Here is a 22,271-nt window from a genome sequence, read left to right as displayed (position 1 = left end):
GGTTGTTTATTTAATCTTTGAAAAAATGTTAGGGATGTGTCTTTTGTTTTTGTATATTTATCTTTGATTAATATTTTACTATTCAAGATGTTGATTGTTGGTATATATTTAGAGATAAATGGTATTCCAATGATATTGTGTTTAATATCAGTGATATGGAATATTTGTTTAAATGGTTTGGTTAAAATTTTGTTTTGCTCCATTGTTCTTGTGGGGAGAAGAAATAATTGAATTTTTCCATAGTTTATTAATGTTGATCCTTGTGCTGTTGCTAGTTTGCTGGAGGTTTCAAGAGGTGTTAGCTTTGGGTGTAAGGTTTTTATTTCATTCCATGTGGGAATGTTTATTATATTTGATTCTGCTCCTGAATCAATTAAAAAATCAATTTCAAGATCTGGTGGTTGAAATTCTTTGCTTCTTGGACTTTCTAAAAGAAATGGTATTGTCCAAATTTTTTCTTTGGGTTGTTCTTTTTGTATGTTTTGATAGATGTGATTTGTATTCAAGCATTTTGTTTTTTCGTTCTCATTGGGTTGATTTGTAGTGTTAATTTCATTAGTTTTTTGTGTCGTCGGTGTGGAATGGATGGGTTCAATATAATAATTGTGAAGGAGTTCTGATTGATTCTCATATATGTGTGATGAAAAAGGTTGTTCATATATAACAGGTTCATAGTCATTTTCAACTTTTATCATATTGATGGAGAGAGTGTTTTCTGTTTCACTTTCTGAGTCTGATGATTCACAGTTTATTTGATTGAAGTGTAACACATCATTTACTGTGTCGTCAATACCTGGAGGGTTTGATGTTGTTTTTGGATTTGATTGTACTTGATTTATATTTCTTTGATGTTTAGGTGTACTACTTCTATGGCGATTATTAGAATTATTGTAATGGTTATTATTCCTGTGTGGTGATTGGGAATAATTTCTATAACGATTATTATAACTTGAATGTCGATTTTGTGAATTATTTGGTGATCTGTTTTGGTAATTATTGTTTGGTCTGTTATAGTTCGATCTATTATATGAGTTATTCCTTGATCGATTGTTCGGGTAATTCTGGTTTCGGTTGTTTGAATAACTTCTATTCCGATTATTGGAGTAGTTTCTATTCCTATTGTATGATGAATTTCGTGATTGATTGTTTGGATAGTAATTGTTTCTTGATTGGGAATTAGATCTAGAAACAAATCGTGTTGTATTTGAATTTGATCTGGAGTAGTTATTTCTACTATTTTGTCTATTGTAGTGATTTTGTGACGAATTTTGTGTATTTCTTCGTTCTGGTGATCTTCCTCTATAACTTGAGTTATGTGGTGATTGATTTCTTGTATAATTTGTATTGTTCGGGAGTGGTTTTCCTGAACTGTTGTTGCTGTACACAGTTTTGTTCGGTAGATTTTGATCTTTTTTCATGTATTGATAGAATGATTTATTTGGTTCTTTATATTTTTGAGGTTTATTTTGATTGTCTTGCTGTTTTTGTCTACATTCAGAAATACTATGTCCGTATCGTCGGCAATAATTACACCATTTTTTGAAAGATGGTTTGCCTTTAAAGTTTGGGTGTTTTTCGTAAATATTGAGTATTTCAGTGATTTTTTCAACGAGGTCTGTATCTGATTCCTGTATATTGTTTATATTTGTGGAAGCTGTTTCAATTCTGTTAACGTATTGTAATTTCAGATTTTCCGTTTCTTCGAGTTTCATTGTGATTTCTGCTTGTTCTAGTTTGTCTACTAGTTTTCGAAAATCTAAATCGGGTTCTCGAATTGAAGAAGGATTGGATGCTCTCTTTTTTATTGCTATTTTTCTTAACTGCTGTGTTAAGGTCATCATTAAGATTTCTGTCATCTTTGTGTTTTTATAGTCGTGTGTATTTAATGAATATGCTTTTCGAACTAGTGTTTCGATTCGTACTGCTAATTGCTTGATGGTTTCGTTTGGTAATCTGCGAATTTCATTACATAAAACTCTTTGTTGTTGTTTGTTTCTTTCGGAGTCAAATATTTTTGAAAATTCTTGTGTAAACCTTTTCCAATTTGATTTTATTTCTATAGGCAATACTGAAAACCATTTTTGGGCTACGCCGTCTAAAGTTGTTTGTATCAACGCTGTGCGTCGATGTATCCAGTTTTGATGTAGTGGCGTATTAATTGGTTCGGGTCCTATATTTAAAATTAAATTTGCTGTTACTGCATTTAAATAGTCTTCTACAGAATATTCAGGGTCTGTTCCTGTGAATACCATTAAAGGTTTATTTGATGTTATTGATGATCCACCCATAAGATATGGATTCATTGTCATTTGTAATGATTCTGCTGCATTTGGCATTTGAGAAAAATTTGAAAGTTGATTTCTTGTTATTTCGTATTGTTGAAGATAATATGGGAGTGGTATTTCATTTTGCATTTGTGTTGGTTGGTACGAGTTTGCAATCATTGTTTTTTGTTGCTGAATTGGTTGAAAAGATTGTGTATTAATTGGGTTTTGTTGCTGAATTGGTTGTTGATTTTGTGTATCTATTGGTTGTGGAGAAAAAATTCTATGATATATATGTGGTTTCTGTATTCCTTGTCCACGATATTCTTGATTATAGGGTGCAAATATATCTGGTTGTAAGAAATCATCATCTGAGGATAAGTAATCCATTTGATAAGATGTTTGTTTTTTATTTTTATTTTGTTGAAAAAATGGATAGTTTTCACTACGATCCTGTGGAGGATGTAAATTTGTTTGGAAATTTACTGAATTAGGTGGTGCCATTGAGTTATCCCAGTTTCGAGATCTTGTATAATTACTAAAATTTTTTCGTGGTTGATAATTTGTTTTTGATGGATGTGTGTAATTATAATTATGGTCTGCAAAATTGTTTCTAGTGAACGTTTTGCGTATTTTTGGCGGTATTGTCATGGGTCTGTATGTTTGGTAATCCATGTGTGAATATTTTGGGGCAACCGAAGGTTTAACGGTTGATTGTAAGGTTACCTGTGTTTGTGAAGGGTTTGTATTTCTTGGTGTTGTTAAGTTTGGACGTATTGGTGAAATACTTTGTTGTGTAGTTGTTGTGTGTACGATTTCTTCATTTATGAAGTGTGATGGTGTCTGGATATCTTGTTGAGTAAGATTCCTAGTTCCATTGAGGTTTTCATTGTGTATGACTGTAGAGTTTAAACTATTATTTTGCATATCGGGTAAAAATGTATAATAGTTTAATGGTGTTGCATCAATGGTTAATGGTATTACTCTTACATAATCTCTTATATAAGATATCGTACTTATTGCTTGGCTTGAGATTGATTGTGGGAAGTTTATGAATGCGGGATGAGACCATTCGGGGTCCCAAACATTAGATGACCCATTCGGAGTCTGATTGTTCTGTGATGGCAGTATCATTGTTTGAGTTTTGGGGTCTAAAATTTTTTCTTGCTTGTGAAATTAAATCAATATTATGTGTAAAATAATCTATTATGAACCATGCCAAAGTTTTTTGTAAGTCGTGTTTTGTATGTTGTGAAACTTCATCTTTCGTGAAATTTTCTTTAATTATATTTAGAAAACTAGAGAGTAGTGTGATTTCATGTCGTACTCTTATATGTTTAGATGTTTCTGTCGGTGAGACATTTGGTATCTGGATTTCTTTTTCTAATATCGAGATATAACTATATATTATCGCAAAAACTTCATTGGTGAATATGGAGTTTGCTCTTTGTGAGTTATGATATTGGATGCTTTTTATATATTCTGAGAATACTTTTGAAAATTCTAAATCAAGGTCGTCTGTTTGAATTATATATTTATTGTGATTCTGATTTGGTGAGCTGAATTCTATGGAGTAGATTCCGTATTGTTGTGTTAGGTTACATATATCTTTTAGATAGTGATCGATAATTTGTCTTTTGATTTTTACATCTGGGAACTCTGTTTTACATGGACTGATTCCGGGTTCAAACAAATTTAAGAGTAAATTTTTGCAAAATATATGCTGTCCTCTATCAGTGGTTGCATCTACTATAAAGGGGAAGATATCATCATCATCTGGACTTTCTTCACCTGGGGTGTGTGTTGAGCTCATTTTTTCGTTTGATGACTGTTAATATGTAATTATCAATGTGTCTAATTGGTTGATTCCAATTGTATAAATGTACTGGTTTGTGTTTATATTGCTTTTTGATTCTTCTTTTTCCTCTTTTTGATGAATTTGAAGTTGTTTCTGAGTCAGAGAAATATAATTGATCGTGAATGGGGCAATTTTTATCTATAGATTCTTTTAATTTATAAAGTTCGTCTAAACTGCTGGTTTCTGATTCTGAAAATGCGTTGCGGTTTTTGGAAAATCTTTTTCGTGTAATTTGTCTTTGTTTGGTTATTATTTTTCTTTTTAGTGTTTGTCGTTTTGTTCGAATGTATCCAACTGTTTGTGTATGAGGTGTGATTACAAGGTCGTATTTTTTGTTATCTATTTCACAATTGTGTAAAACGATTGTTTGTTTATTTCCTAGGTTTTTAAATGACATAAGGTTTAGGATGACGGGTGCAAAAGGTTGTTAAATGATTTCTATTTGCTTAAACTGTTAGTCCTTACGATTTTTTTGTTAGCCTAACCTGGGTCTATTTGTTCAGGGTTGGGGAGAAAAGTATATCGAATCCGAAGAATGATTTTATACTTTCTCGTGGCTAGTATAAGCTAAGGTGTTAACTTACTTAATCTTACTTAAGAGTAGTGATTGTGTTCAGGGTTGGAGAATAGTAAATCGATCCACAAGGTTCAGGTATAATTAGAACGCGAGTAGTTCGTTAGATACTATTTTAAACTTACTAAGTCTAAGATTTATCCTGGGTCTGGTAAGAGGGGGGATCAAGTGAAGGATGAATAACCGAAGTTCTTCACTGTTTATCCTAATTTGAATGATTAGTTTTGTTTAAAAATTTCTATTAGTCCTGGGTTTTTAGAAAGGGTTGGATAGTGAATCGACGTTTGAGGTCGTTAGACACTAGTTAAGTGGGTGGGGGAGAACAAAGTTGTTCTTTTTGATCCAAGGATAGGCCTTGATGATCAAGTTTTAAATTTAATTAAATAGAAAATGATTTAAGATCCAAGGATAAGCCTTGATGATCTGATTTTAAAATTAAGTGAATTTAAGTTTTAAAATGATTTAAATTTGTGTAAGGAAAAGATTTAGTATTTTTATGATATTAGTGAGCTTATGAATGCTGTTATGTTTAGGTGATGAAGCTGGAACAACAGGATGATTTATAATTACTAACCATTTATTGTCATGCTACTAATTTTTATTTTGATTTTTCAATAAATATTTTTCAAACATGTTTTGTATATTACTGCAGAATTTAGGAAAACGATCTGAGATCTTTTTATCAATCGTTATTGTATATTAATAATTTTGTTTAGCGCCTGAAATGATTTTGAAGATTGACTTCAAAATTTTATGTTTGCAAATGAAAATCTAAATTGATTGCTAGTAGTATTCTAAATACAAAAGTTTGTTCTGGCTTTTGCCGAACTATCATATAACTATATGGTAAGTTTCTGCTTTGTCGTATGTCGTCTCTGGTTCGAGGTCTTCTTCCAATTCCGGGTAGTTCTGTTATCGTTCGGAATATTGGCTCTGATCTATTGAGTCGTAGAGACATTTCGATTAAATTACTGTCGTATAACATTTTGTAAATATTTTGTCTAAATTCTAATCTATTATTGGTTAATTCTAAACTATTAAGGTCTTGTTCGAGACTTATGGTCGCACCAGATGAGTTATGACCGAAGTGTATAACTCATAGAGTAATTTCGGATAGGGTACACCGTCTGCTCGTCACGCTATCTTATTTTCGGCCGGATAGATTCGTGCAACTTCTTAGTCTAATACCGATCCTAATCTTACTCTTATACTATCTAGTCTCAGGTTGTTTAACTAGTCTCTGCTAGGCTCAATAGATCTAGGGTATACTGGTTTATTGCGGCTGCTGAAGTACTCGGGAGAGTTCAACTAACTTCTAAGTTAAATTCAAATCTCTCTGGTGCTGAAATTACAAGTAATTTCAGCACTTACAAATAAGTGGATTGTTAGTCAGATGGATCATGATTGGTTAATATTAAATACTTTACATTGGTAAAATATCTAATTTATCCAATCATAAAATGTAGTTTAGATCAGGTTCCACATGATATGAAACTGTGTTTGGCCGAAAAGACTGTTTGTTACCACAGACTTTGGATTGAACAGCATGCATCCCCTTATCTGATCTATTTCGGTCAAAAATTAGGTCAAGCAACTCAACCCGTTCGTTTTTAATGAAAATATTTGATCTTCATACTTATCATTGTAAAATCATTCGATATTTAATACGATTTCCCGAAACGAAAAATGATTTTTTAATTATGAAGGAAAAATGACCTCCAGTTTTAGCGGGAAATTTGTGTTAGTTTGAGTTATTTTGTATTGGTTCTACTTCAGACCCCCAGATTGTTTTATCAAATTTATAAACTTCTGGGGTTATCATTGATTGTGAATTGCTTAAATCTGATGACAAACTTTAAAAAAATTTGTCTCATGTGCCAAGAAGAAACAAAAATGAAAAACTTAACGTGTCTTAATGTTAGGGGGATCGGTTTGTATAATAGCCTTTAAGTTTTTCTTTCTTTTATCAGTTTGATTGTTTGTGCAGGAATATGGTGTAAGAAGCCAGCTGATTGTCCGGTAGCTCAGAAGTGCCACGAGGACCTGAATGAGTGTAAGCCTATGCAATGCACGTTCATGAACTATGTCTACCCCCATCCTGACTGTCCAGCGAACTACCAATGTGACAAATACTTGGAAATATGTGTCCAAAGGTAGCCAGAAAGTCAAAAAAATGAATAAAATTGAAGACAAGATACGCAACAAAAAACCAAACAACCAAAATAAAAACTTACAAACTCCTGTTTAGTGACTAGCTTTGAGTAGAGTTTAGATGTAGCAAGCTGCGAGAATATTGTACCTTTTGTGAACCCTTTTTTCATTTAATTTCAGCTCAGCACTTTTCATTCTCTTAGAAAGCAGTTAGCAACAAGTTTGAGAGAAAAAGTTTCCTTTCCAATCATAGCTTCAATGCAGTTTAAACACTTTAAAATGAACAAATATTTCGTCACATTTAAAATCACAAACAAGTCAAATCACTTGAAACAAATATCTTCCTCTAAGCTGCAATGAAACTTGCAGTCCAAAAGTACAGGTGTTCAAACTTATACTAGAATTTTTAACAGATAAAATTTATGAAGCCACCATCCATGAAGAGACGGAAACAGGAAAGGCAACACCGTTTGTTCTCGCTTGGGTTTTCGAATTTGTATATGACTACTAATTTTTAGCCAAAGAAACAAGCCGGAGGATCAAAAAAAGGTTTTAGGATGATTTTGTAATTGTTGAAAGCTTAATTGAAGAATATTTTTTAGGAATTTTAGTTTTGGACAAACTTTAGTTTTGAACAAATTTTAGGAAAAAGATCTATGTAATGTTATACTCAAAGAAATGATAGACTTTTTACGATTGATATCAGAACACTTTCTTATAAACAACAAATCAGACCAGAGTTCTGTGTTGTTTTTCCGATCTCGTCAATCGACGCAGTCAGTAACCATGAAACAAAGCTTTTAAAAAATTGGCGCAAAATTCTGAAAAACTATTTTAAACAATAAATGGTATGGCTGCTGGCAGGGGCGGATCTAGGATTTTCTCGAGGTAGTTCGACCAAATTGATTTTTCATTTTTCGAGCTCTCCCAAAGAGCTGTTTTGTCCCTATTTTGACTAAATTTTCAGCGCAGCAGGGAAAATAAAAAAAAAACAGTCAAAACAGGCCTTTTTTGGCCACTTTTTGAAAAAATTTGACAAAAAAATCGCGTTTTTTTGGCGCGCGCTTCCCCTCAAAGTTAGTGTATATTGGCGCCAAAGGCGCCCTTTGAAAAAATTTTGGGGTGGGTCGGCCAAAAATGGATTTCTGAAAAAGTATCAAAGGGGGGACCCTTTGGGTCGGCATGGGGTCGAATCCCTAAGAGAAAGGCGTCAATCCCGCCCGCAACTCCCCCCCCCCCCCCTATATCCACCCCTGGCTGATGGGCTGTTTGCATATGGATACAAAGGGTGATAAAAATGTTTTTTTTTTTCAATTATGAAACCGTAGCCCTGTTTGATATCTTATCGTAAATTGCGCTCCAGATGCAAAAAAGAGCGATCACCATCCTTGAATTAGAGAATTAGAAAAAATTCTGTACAACTAGACGACTTAATGCTTTCAGCCGTTTGGAGTGGAATGTTGTGAATTTATCAAACATGAGGTGATGATAATTACAAAGAGCTACTCGGTAAACATACTGCAAATTAATTGATTGAAACTCTTCCAGCAAAAAAAATCAAAACATAGCTAGTTAGCTCTTCATTTAGAATGATTATCCATTATCAATCACCCGATTCATGATTATTGATTCTCAATCACCAGTAAAAAAAATTGATTGAAAAGTTTCTAAACGCTTTCTTCTGTACAATTTTTAGTGGCAGCCTCGATAAATTTTTCATCAATGGAACAATGCTGGTTATATTTTCACAAAGTTTGATTTGAACCTTATAATTAGCAACCTTACAAAAAAAGATTGAATTTTACCATTTGCTTAGGCTATTTATTTCTTGAGAAAAAATTATCAAGTCAAATTTTAAGGCAAAAATCAACCTCTCCATCCTATGCTAAACAAAAGATTGCTATTTATTTTGTTCAACCGAAAGTCGATTTTTTTCTAAATTGCATAACATTTCCATTTACTGAATTGTCCTTGCTCAGTTAGATTTGAGTAAAACAGCTAGTTAACTGATCAGCTGTCTGTAAATTCTTGATTTAAAAGATTTCCCGGGTTGAGATATATACAAGAATAGAAGGAACAATCCTGATAATACAATTTTCATAGAAGAAAATTGTATGAAAAGCTTTTTTCAATCATTTTTTTCGAAACTCATCTAAGCTTGGTTGATAACTCAACCAAAATAAAATAGTGGCATTTTTTTTTATTACATGGTCCAAAAAACAGTTCAAATACTATGGAAAAAGGCTTGTTATACAACTAAGTATTCCAAAAACTTGCTTTTGCTAACTTCATAAAACCTTTTTAAAAAATATGTTCAGCGAAGTTCGTTTTTTGTTTCCAAAAAGTAACAGTAAATTATTATTTTTTTCATAAATTTTCTAAATTGGATATGATATAGTATGATAGAATATGATAAGCACTTTGAAACAAGCACTTTATTTTTGTTTGTGATTCTTCTTTGTTTCTCGATAATCATCAATTTTTATAGTAATTTTTTTCTGAAAACAATCTAAAAACAAAATACTGATTTGATCAAAAACCAAGATTATCGAGAATTTTCTTGAACTTCAATCATTTTTAGCTATCTCATTTTTGATTACTTGAAATCAAGTTTTCTCTTTGATTTTACACCTCCTGAAATCGTAAATTTTAATCTCTACACCAGCTTGGTGAGGTTTTTCTCTGATCTTTAGTCCTAATTTTTTCATGAAAAAGCCTTTTTACTTAAATCTTTCTCAAAATCAGATCATCGAATCTTTTCTTTGATATATTACGTTTTATCTTTAAATGCATGTTTAATGATCTAAAATGTCAATTCACTCTGCATTTTTTCTCAACACTTAGTTAAACAGTGAAGAAATTCAGTTATTATTCCTTCACTTAGATTGACCTAGGCACTAAAAAGAGTAAGCTCTAAAGTAATATCAAACAATCTGCTTGTGTTCTAACTGAACCTTGTGCTTTGACTCACTACTCTTCAGTTCTCGATCTCATCGATCACCATTTAGGTTTAGGACTACTTGAAGGTAAGAAACGCCACATACGTTTCAGAGCAGTAAGTTATACTTCAATCGAACTGATGTACTCTCTCCCCAACCCATCTTGCCACAAAAAAATTACCCGATTTCTACTAAAATCTCAAAAATAGTAAGAAAAAGTTGTTCAGAAACTAGCAATTAACACCTGGACTTTACAACAAACATTATAACACTAATGACAAAATCTAAGTCTCTGATTTGAAAGAAGCAATCAAAACAAACAAGTTAACGATTATCGCTATTTTTCGATGCTGAAGCAGCAACAGCATCATCAAAAAAATGAAAAGACGAAAGTTTAAAAATAGATCAGTATGAACATATACTTGGAATCAGGATATAAGGCATATTGAAAGTAACAAGATAACAGAGACAAAAATTCATTCAATGTAAGGATAGTTTTGATGCTGACATCATCCTACCAATCGCCATAGATCAGACCAATAAACGATCATTCGGACAATTACAATTTCTTCATAACCACATCACAGAAATTTTTTTTGAAAATCAATATAAGGCAACAGCCCATGCCGACAAAAAACTCGAGCAGTAAATTTATAAAGGCAGATACTAGACCAATATCTAACAAGCAAATTTAATTTAATCTCACAATATGGTTTACAAAAATGTCATCAAGCCATTTCATTATTTAACAATAATACTATTTTGCTCATCTTAAATTATATCTCCATACTAGACATAGATGAAACAATTTTTGTATCAACACCACAAACATCTCGACACTCAGCAGTAAGAAAAAAATTCTATCATTTTTTAAAAAAATTTCATACCCAATTGGTAAAAATTAGTTTGATATAGAAATTCTCAGACAAAATGATATACAAAGAATCCAGCATGGCTTATAAAATAATTTTTTCAGCGTAATTTAAACCTAAAAGTACAATCTAGAAAATATATTGTTCACCTTGTGACGAAAATACACTGCTGACAGATGAAACAGATTACGTATGGGACCCTAAATAGAGTTATGATTTTCTACTTGACATACGGAATGATGTTTCAAGCTCAACAATTCAACAAAAAATTTTAAAGTAAACTCCATTTGCAGCTGATAGAACGCCAAAAAATAAAAAAAAAACAATTTGGTACGATAGAACAGCTGAGAACAGTCTAAGATCAAATTTGATAAATGCACAAGAAAATTTGCATCGAAGTACAAAGTTCAAACACTTTTGCATTTTACTCATGAAAAAACAGTTAAAACAAAACAAACAACAACACAACAAAGTATCTCACTTAACCACACAACAATCACAAGACAACATACTATAATTAACACCCGTTTCCACAATAACAATAAGCTGAACAAATAAACTAATTAACGCTATTTTTTGACGCAGAAGCAACAACAGCATCATCAAAACTATTAAAACTGAAAAGAACATTTTTTTAACAAGCAATCAATATGAACATATACTTGGAATCAACAGTAAGTCGTATTGAATTAAACAAACTAACAAAGACAAAAACTGATTCCTTGTAACGATAATTTTGATGATGACTTCATCCCACTACTCGTCATAGTAATGGGTCAAATATCTTTACTCCCAAATGGATTATCAAACACACAAATCGATAACCAAAATCCGATACTTTAGAAGAATAAAACAATTGGAAACTTTTTTGCAAAGAAGTTCTATGATGATTTGCAAACGATAACGTCAGTCATCACATAGCCCACCCAGTGCAAGTTAGCAATCCCTTGAATAAAACTATAATCAGCAACCACCCAATTGTACAAAATCCCAATCAATTAGCTTCCATGAAAATCGGAGCACTCAAACAATTCACAAACAAACTCTTCATTTTTCCAACAAAATTAACACTATTTATCATACGGACATTTCAATAAAAGAAGTGAACCTCATTTCTCAGAAGATGAAGGGCATTTCTATTGAAACCAACAACAACAACAATATATTTATAATCAATGAAAATACCGATAGAACAATATTGATCAACCAGTTGATTTTTTTAAACTGATTTTTTTTAAACCCTTCTAAGACACAAATTATCAAATTATCAATCACAAAAAAAACTAAGTTTCCTATGAAACCAGATGTACATCACCAAGTCATAATATACGAACGCAATACTCAATGCAGGCTCAAGATTACCAACTAGAGAAAATGAGGAAAATAATACCTGCCATATGATTGCCTTCATCGCCTCTGTGAATGCAATTTCGATGAAGGGCTTTGTTTAGAAGCTCTGGTATAATATTCAAATAGTTTTTTGCTGTTACAGCATTTAAATAGTCTTGACTTACACATCAGAATCACTCCAAATGACGACACATCCATATTTCATGGATGGGCCATCCCTAGCATCAACTAAACCACTATTGGTTCTCACGGGAACAGACTCTGAATTTTCAGTTGAAGACTACCTAAACGCTGTTACATCAAATTTGTTTCCTAATATCCTGAAATTGAATTCACAGAGATACAGCAATCATACAAACTACCTTCGACCGAGCAGCTCAAAATTGGTAATCAGTTTTATCAATGGAAATCAAATCAGATTGGAAAAGTTTCACCCAAGAGTTTTTAATAAGTTTTGAATCAAAAAGACATAAGCAACATCAAAGTGTTTTGTAAAACAAGATTCGCAGATTACCAAACGAAACGATACAACAACTCGCAGTAAGAATAGATGCAGTAGTACAAAAACATATTCCCTGAATACACAAGGTTATAAATTTACGATAGTGAACAAAATGTGACTGATGACCTTAACACCACACTTAGGAAAATATGAAAAAAAGAGATTCTAAACCCAACATAGGTTTTCAAAACTCTTAAAAATTGATAAAGCAGTTTGTTTCTAATGTTCAAACAAGTACTTCACATAAAATTAACAAACAAATCTCAGACAACGAAATATCATAAAACATAACACAAACTCTTAAGATAAAAAAATACCCTAACTTTTATATCAAAGCCTTCAGTTAGAAAACGGGTTATTCATTGTAGAAAAAAAAACAAACGGCGCTGTATTTACAGCTTTGACGAAATCAGACAAAAACAACAGGATAAATCAAAGTAACCACCAAGGTACAACGAACCAAGTGAATTTTTTTTTTCAACATGAGATTAAGGACAAAAATTTGCAAAACAGGATTATTCAAAGTGAAATTGTTCAACAAAATCAATCTTTTCTAACTGTAAACAGAACAGATCTTAATCTTCATTCAAAGTAATTTTCGCGGAAGTTTCCCAGATAAAAAAAAATAAAAAAAGATTTTATTATGATACACAATATGTATAAAGCCCTTCTGATAGCCGCAATACTCAATAGAGAAAAAATTACTCAAGATCAAATTGGAACAGAAAACATTATTCTAGTATAATGGAATTTAACTAATCGTTCAAGAAGCTATTTAAACAATAATTTAAAAAATTTATAAGAACCAACAAACAACTACAGATCATGTAACAATTTTTAAAATTGAAGAAGTAGAGTCAATTGCTACCAATTGTAATTTTCTAAATCCTTAATTGAAACAATCAACGAAATTCAAACAAGCGATATAAAAACCATGGAGGTAAATCACCGAAACATCAACGAGAAACAACGAAGAACAACTATCAAATCTAACAAAACCAGAACCACCAGGAATCGAAAAAAAAACGAAATCTCAGATTTTCAAGTAAACCATATGCATTGCGAAGGCATATATGAAAAAAAATAATACTGAGAACACTTCAACACCTAATTTGTTAAAACTTGATCTTGATTAAGAAACCCTTGGTCACTAAGACCACTATCAAAATGATTACCCCAAAAATAATCCTTATGAGTCAAACACACGTCAAAAATCATATTCCGCCTAGTATTGAAAACAACGAAAATACAAATCATGTATATCAACACAGAATTACTAAAATGCCTAAACCAGACCTTTTCTAGACCCAGAAAAAATGTTTTAGTCGACTCAGGTGAAGAGTCAAATATCAAAAAAAAAATTGTGATCACTCACTACATCCGAATATGATATTCATTACTTATAAAGTACAAAAAGTAGATTAGCTACACCAGAAAGTAAAAATCTGCCAATTTATGTAAAAGTTTAATCATGTCTCCAAACAACCAAAATTATGGAACACAAAAATTCCCTAAGCAAACACACCATATTAACAATTTTAAACGTAAATATTAGGCTTACCAATTGTTAGTTAAAAAATACAAACAATAAAAACTTTAAATGATCGACTGCAACTCAAAGACAAATATGCACGAGAAAAATTATTTCTTCATCAACGTTCTTTCAAAGTTTGAACGAACGATCTCCAATCTGTTCAAAAATGTTTTTTGTGTTTTAACAGAAGAAAATTAATTAAAACTATTAACTGGTTATGCATACAAACTCCCCGTTGTTCAGTTTCAGTTTTGTGGTCGGAAAAGATTTTTCATCATTACATCTTCAACTAAAACCAGACGCAGTATTAAAAAAACATGGCGCAGGTTAAGTGTCTATACACTTACAGAAGAAGGTGATTACACTCTTAGACATAATTCAGAAAGACGAAGTCACCTCATCAGTGAACAAAATACAACAACCAAAAAAAAAACATTTTCTCTTAGCAAAAGAGAATCAATGGAAATATGACTCGATGCAAAATACTTAGACTCCCTAAAAGATTATTTAATTGCAATTAAACAAAGGAATCAAAACAATTAATATTCACAAAAAATCAATGTATAAAATTACACGACTTTCGATATGAAAACAGCGCGTATAATCAAATGCCTATAGATGAACAATCACGCCGTTTAACAAACTGCGTAATTTGAAATCCTTAATTTGATCTCAACGGACTTTTTTGAATTTCCTTGGGTCAGCGGGTTTTTCCGCAATTTTGAGTCAGATCCTCTGACCAGTAAATTTGAGTAAAAACCTTAACACTGATCCAGGTGATCAAAAATAAAGTTGGAAATGTTTCAAAATAAGAAAAAGAAACAAATGAAAGCTGCACCTGATGAATCATGTTTTTAGCCCGTCTTAGCTTTAAGGATATAACTTGGGTGGCAAGTTAAAAACACCCTAACATTATGAGTAAATGTAGTTTTAAGATTCCTATCACCATCAAATATAAGAAAACACATCTTAGACCCTCTTAAAATATATTACATGAACAGAACAATTTTGAGTGAAAATCGGACGCCGGAAAAAAATTCGATGAACTCAAAAAACTCATTAGTGATCACGCTTCGAATACTACCGTTGATTTAAACAAACTTTTTATCTGTGATTTATCTAACTTTCGAATAGGCGCAGCACTCCTACAGTTTCATCAAGCAACAAACAAATTGAGTTTCATTCAAGCAACTTCAAGAATTTTTTACCACAGCAGTGGTATGACTCTAAATTTATGACAGAATGTACTGCTAACTTATACACAATATTAGAAAACTTATTCTTAATGCATGGATTAAAATACCCAACAGCTTTACTTTTACAGATCATAAAACATAATATTTCCCCTTACACAACGATTGAACCCAAACAAGGAAGTGTATAGATTTTGAAGAAACTTCGAAATCTCCACGTCGTCTGGAAAGAAAAAAAACTTTGCTCTACCACATAATCTAAATAGAAATACACCATGCAATTACTTAACACGAAAAATTCCAATTGAAAGTCGACAAAATGAAAAACAGATTCTTGCAAAAGACCAGACATCACCACGACAAAAAGGTAAGAAGACCGGAAAAATTTACACGAACAGCAAGCAAATAGGTCAACTAGATTTTTTGCATTTTAATTTTAATGACTAAATAAGCATTATGAAGAAAATCTAATAAGAAAAAACACATCAAAAATTATAACATACTTCCTATGCTTAAGAAACCAAAAGACAATTACGAAACAACGAAGCAAAAATCGCAAAAAATTTTCCATTAAAAGATAAACACAATTTAGTAGACACAAAAAAATCTTGCAGGACCATTAAATCTAAAAAAAAACAACAAACAAAGTTTTTGGTCCAAATGACCCTACTGATAGTAGTAACAAATCGAGATATACAAAATTTGTTTACCATGTACCGTATCTCACAGCCAAACTACTTAAAAACAAAAATATGTCAAATACTTTTTTCGTCAAATAATTTTTTTTCACAATAACAAAACAAAACATTTTAAAGGAAACATCACCAATTTTGGAAAAAAACTATATTCGATATTTTCGAAAACTTAACAACACATTAATAAAAAAAACAAAGGTGTCTTAGAATGCATTTATGCAGATACTCAAGTATCTAACTTACCATTAAGCTTAAATTTAACAGCTCTTTGTAATATTCACTTCCTAAACAAAAAAGGTACCTTATCACAAAAAACCAGCGACAATTTCCATGAACTTTTTTTTCCAATTGCACCCATTTGGATAAAAAAACTTTGCCAGGATTGTCTCAAATGTCAACTAATCAGCTTTTTCCACAAAAAAGACAAAAATTAGAAAGTTAGGACTTTAAAAGACCTAGCTTGTATCCTAATTACCGAGAATCATTTGACACAAAATGCTCACTATCAAACTCTTCCGTGGAAAATTTATAATCAAGGTAAAAGTAAAGTCATTTTTATGTAGCCTTGGACTCAGTTCTGCTTTCCAATGCTTTTTATGCAAATATTTTTTTATGGGCACTAAATGAGTACCAAACTTCGGAACCCGAGAAAATCTTGAAAAAATGGCACTGATTTTAATAATAATGAAAGCATTAATTATGCCATCTATATGATATGAAACAAAAGCCACGAAATTCACATGCCCCATGAACTAATGAATTAGTCGGAGGCAAGAACCGCTCACTGCATTTTAGGATGTATAATAAACGGAACTGAACTAAAAAGTACACTGAATAGTCAAGAGACGTAAGACTAGTTCCACTAGCACATCTGAAAAAACCATAACCTTTGGCTTATCACCTTACAAAAATTTTAAAAAAATCAAGCAAATCAAGAAAGTTTACAGCGGATTAATTAAGAAAAACTCAAAGGGACAATGTAAACAATGACAAGAATCAGGATGCTACAAAATACCATTTCATGCCAGCAATGACGACCATTTTCATCAACAAACAAAATTTAAAATTAACTTCCGGAACTCAAACAAAATGAGGTTTAAACAGAGATGAAAAACATAACGAAAAATAAAAGAAGGTAACAGAGGCGTTATTACAAACACAGAACATCCAATCACAAAACATTTCACGTTTTATGACATATTGTCTAAAACATGGAACACAAGTTTCACGATACACAAAGGCGCAAGGAAATTTTTTTAAAACACTATAAGGGACGCTACCAAATCGTTGACAAACTAACAGACGTCACATGTAAACTAATTGATTCTCTTTTAAAAAACACACAACCTAAAACCAACCTCTTACCATACAATTCAAAAGAAAACGATTTTAGTGAACTTACGCAATTATTTCCATTAACTGGATTCCATGTTGTTGAATCACCACCAGATATCAACAGTCAAATCCATTCAAAAACTGAAAGGCAATAGAACAAACAACAAAGATATTAAAACAAAAAACGAGAAAAAAAACAACCCAATATCAACATTGGGAAGGTGTGTGAAATACTGAAATACAAGAGTCTTTAACACCAGTCAACTGACGCCGTGCACAAAGTGAGGAAAATCAAGCGGATGGTGCAACTCGGCTATTTGATGCAAGGACGGTAAAAAAACTGCTCAATCTGGTAGCATTAAACGAGCTGGCTCTCTGAACGGCGGATTCCATATCAACCAAAGCTAACAAAAAGTGTTGCTGGAAGAAAAAAACTCGAAGCTGTCAACAGCTCCAAATTGATCAAAGTCCTTTGGACTCGTTAATTGATCTTGCAGAAATCAGCAGTCTACAGAAGTGAGTGAAATGGGGTACTTGCTAGGTTGCCTTTGTTGCACATCGAACGCACATCGAACGCAGAAGCCATCACAAGATGGCGGTTACGGTCATTCAACTTCCTTGACGAAAAGACTCAACGCCTTCCTGTTAGTAAATCGAAACGAACAATCTAAGATCTTCAGTAATGAGCTAAGGGTATTGAAACCTCTTCTGCGTCTCTACCCACGCTTTTTTCTGCGAGGAATTGAGCGAGGAGTACTTGTCATTTCTACAGCCTCGAGAGAAAAGGACTTCCAAGCAGCAAAATTTTGAAATCGTCGCTGTTATTACACTCTTGTTAGAAGAAAACCAACCCCTTCTCAAAAAAAACAGCCAGCACGAGTTTTGGAAATCTATTTTTGGAGAGACATTTTATGCCAATCAGCAAAATGAAAGACGCAAGGTGCCGCTAAAACTGACCTTGCATCAAAATAATGACGCTTCCGGTCAGTGTTGAATGCACTTGGTTCATTCCCCGTAAGAGGAATGTTGCATGCAACAAACATCAAAATGAAAGGAATAGAAAATTTGAAACTAATAACCGCAAAAAAACGGATTTCAGTCAATAAGGAACATTAAATGTTCGATTTATTTTAGTACTCTAAGCGAGAAACCAATTCAGTTTATTTATAATTAACATGAACTACCTCCCCCCAGAAGGTGTACTTTTTGTTTTAGCCATATCCATTCAGTATTAATACCGATACATTAGTATGAAGTCCTTAAAATTTAAGAACTTGTGATCTATCAGGTTTGAATGAGTTCCTTTAAATTAAAATTGAAATTTTGATTTTCGTCACTGAAATGCGCCCCAGCATTAATTTATTGCAAAATTTAGGACGACACTTGTCATAAACACTTTTGCGATCATTTTTTAAAGATATTTCATACATTATTCCTACTCTAGATCAATTGAATTGACCCTGTTAAAAAATTCGATTTTCCTTTTACGAAGAGACTGTAAAGCATAAATATGGAATTTTGTAAAATGGAGACTTTTGGACAGATGCGAAGTCTAATGTGAACAAACTTAAACTTACATTATGAAAAAATTTGGTTATTTTTACGAGCTTTCGGAGAAAACGAAGGTTTCAGCTACAGCTCATCTAGATTTCAATTTGGTTTCAGCCACTATGACCTTTGCTTTAGAATAGTCATTACACAATATAACACAGGACCTAGCTCAAATAACATCAAATCTCATCGTATTAATATTTCAAGGAAAAAATCCGTTTAAGTGACTCCACCTGATTTCATTCGTTATACATTTTGGAGTTCATTTTAAGCTCTGAATACAATGTTCATTGACAGATTACAGTTATGAGAAAAATAATCTAAATATTTTCAAATTTTTTGAGATGTCAGAAAAAACTTTCTGTAAAAACTTGAGGTTTTTGCATCAAAAATTCAACCTTCCTACCATTTCTTGCCATCATACTAAGACATTGCATCTTTAAACATAACAGATTCAATATCAAATCTTAATACAAGAAAACTTTTAATACCTGCAAAAAATCTGCCAACTTTTTCCATTTTTGCCAATATCAATACAAATTTATACCCTAACTTGAAAAACGGGGAAAATGAGCGCCAATTTTTATTTTCGATACTAATTATCTTTCCATTTAAAACTCTGAAACCTATAACCTGTCTTTAAACATTGGAAAATCTTTTCCCTATCTTGTTTTGCGGAGTTTCGATAACCAACCCTATTATACAGGGAATTCCATATTTTTTTTAATACATGGCAAAATCGAGCGCCACATTTTTTTTGAAATTTAGCCGCCACACTCTTTTTGAAACTAACGATCTTACCATTAGAAACACTGAAACCTATAACCTATCTCAATACATTGGTAAATTTTTTCCCTATCTTAGTACATAAGTGGGTGACCGGATGCTCTAATCCTTATTTTAGAACATGGGGGTCGCACCCCCAAAAGCTCTCCACCAGTATATACTAAACATTGCTCTTCCCAAATGTCATATGTTGTGTTGGTGAGCAACGATTGTTCATTGCAGTGTTCTAGAAACTTCTGAATGTTTTGTTTTCTACCAATTGTTCATTTAGAGGCCAATCGAAATTATTTTGGCTTCATAGTTTGTTCCAATTAATATATTGGGATCTCTAGTTTGTTCCTTTCCTATTTGAAAGGATTTGGGAGAAATGACAGTGTGTAGAACCTTCGGAGAGATTCTTGGGAAATTATTATCAATTGTTTGTAAAAGACAAAAAAAAACATAATTTCTGATTGGCTAAAAAAGGATTTAGCAAAAATCTCAAATTAAAAAAAATTCGTTTGAATTTTTTTTTCATTACGAGTCCAAACTGTGCACTGGATAAGCGCACAATTGTGTGTCTGTATGTTCCTGGATTCCAGACCAAAACTGTAAAACATGCTAAGTTTTGTTGGAACGATCAAGGAAAATGAAAGAACAAAAAAGAACAAAGGGAGCATCCTTGTTGCGGAATCTGTTTACAATTCACAAAACACACAACTTGGCCTCGTAAGGTTGCATTTAATTTTTCGTGTTTTTACAGTTCCATACACCTTAAAAGGCAGTCGAAACACTCAGGGCCTTGCCTTGATACGAGCAGTCTTGTTGTATTAGTAGGTGTCAAAAGGTTGGTCAGCCGTTTTTTGGTTCTATGGTTTCAATTTCTGTGTCAAGAATCGTTGTTACAATTCTTCAAATTTCCAAAGAATTGGGTCTAGTAGTATTACTTTTACTGTACACCCGGTTTGACCTCAAAAATTTAATGTATTTTATAGTTGTTTTGGTATCAAAATTGGTTTCTCCACATAAAAATTTCTTGCAGTTATTTATTACAAAACGCGACTTGTTCAAGAATATGCAAACATGTTTAAGTCTCCGAAAAAACTTCGGAGTATCACATTTTAGCTTTTACATTATACAAAAAGTCTGCGTGAAAAATAATAATCAGTGTTATCAAGCTATTTAAGTTTTCATAGGCTATTATGCCAACGCAGATCTGAAAATCATATTATATAGTCCCAGTCGTTGGTTTCAATTCATCTCGCAAAAACAACGCAAGATTTTACGCAAGACAATCGCAAAAAGCCATTAAACTAACAAATAACTTTGTTCTTCACTGGAGGTGTCTATAACGTCCTATTTTCAACCACAGCAAAATGAGCGTTGAGGTATGTTTTCATTAGGGGTTGATTTTCTCCCTTCTAAAAAATAACAAACGTTTTCCTGAAAAGCTAAAAGATTTTCATACACCTTTAAAAAACGAAGACCTGAACTAACCGAAGAGAAGCATTAGTATGAGCAATTTTGTTGTATATTGATCAGATTTCAACCACCCGATAATGCTGGTTATACTTAAACTGTGACTAACATCAAACTGGTCATGATCGCCCCTGAAAAGTTTGACACATCCTTCCCCTACCCCATCTCGCTTGGCCACAGATTGGAGGAGGACGATTACCTTGATAATGAAAAACCGCTTTAATCAATTCAACTAAGAGTTGAAACGTAATATACATATCGTCAATTAGATTTCTGTTATTTTGCGATACTAATGATATTTGTAAGGTCGTGTTTGTTGCGGTTAATTTTTGTTGATTGAGTTTCTCTTTTCTACGTTACCCACACATTTAATCTTCGACCTCGACAAGAAAAATTTTATATATTTTTTAGTTTTTAGGTTTAAAAGAACTTTTTTGTTTTGCTAGCCTGATGGGATATGTTGCTCGAAGCAATCTACACGCCAGAGCTATTTGAGTAGTAAGAACGACGAAGAAACAGCAGATGTGAATACCGAGCCACAACTGAAAAGGTTACCATCCATTATGATCAGATTACAGAACGCAAAACCATTAATTAAAATTTTGAAATATTTTCGAAAAATGCATAATTCAAAAAGGTCAACCGGTTACTGCGCTAGAAGCACATAATGTTCCCACCGGCACAGACTTGAAAAAAAATTTAATGAAGTTTCGTTTTTTTCTGCATGTTGTGAAAAGAAGGTCTGAACGGGGATAAAAGAACTCAGGCCTATTTGACAGTCTTTGTAAATAGGCCAATTGGAAAAGACTTTTAGAAAAAAATTGACTTGTGAAAAAAATGTTAAAAAATTAAAAAAAAACGTTAATAAACTCTTAATTTTCGGTTTGCAAAATTGCGCTATAAAACACCAAAAATTATCTTTATTTGAGTAACACTAAATTTTCACGGAATAAATTAGGCATAAATAGGCTATTCAAATCTACACGCTAGCACTAAAATGGCTCAAAAATAGACGAAAAATCGAAAATTTCCAGCCGTTTTTTCTCAATAATCTGAGTTAAATCTTTAAACTTTTTTGGAAATGTTTGCACTCAGGACTGAGAGGAATTCAAATAATTTTTTTTCACTCGACCCATTGCGCTGATTATTTGTGATACCTGGTTTTGCATGGAAAAAGAAAAAAGACGAAAAACACTGAAACACACCTGA

At 32.4% G+C, this 22,271-nt stretch overlaps 1 protein-coding gene across 1 annotated transcript in view; it reads left to right on the top strand.

The window, feature by feature from the left end:
- Nucleotides 1-20,842: 20,842 nt before the first annotated feature.
- LOC134853702 (uncharacterized) overlaps nucleotides 20,843-22,271 on the top strand; it is a 39,012-nt gene continuing 37,583 nt past the window's right edge. The window contains exons 1-2 of the mRNA XM_063869700.1: nucleotides 20,843-20,971; nucleotides 21,509-21,612. Coding sequence (XP_063725770.1) covers nucleotides 20,960-20,971; nucleotides 21,509-21,612 — 116 coding nt within the window. The 5' untranslated portion in view covers nucleotides 20,843-20,959. The remainder of the gene's footprint in view (nucleotides 20,972-21,508; nucleotides 21,613-22,271) is intronic.

The sequence above is a fragment of the Symsagittifera roscoffensis genome, chromosome 8 (assembly GCF_963678635.1).
Source record: "Symsagittifera roscoffensis chromosome 8, txSymRosc1.1, whole genome shotgun sequence".
Taxonomy (NCBI): Eukaryota; Metazoa; Xenacoelomorpha; order Acoela; family Convolutidae; genus Symsagittifera; species Symsagittifera roscoffensis.
The sequence above is the reverse complement of the archived record's forward strand: the minus strand, read 5'-3'. Positions and strand labels throughout refer to the sequence as shown.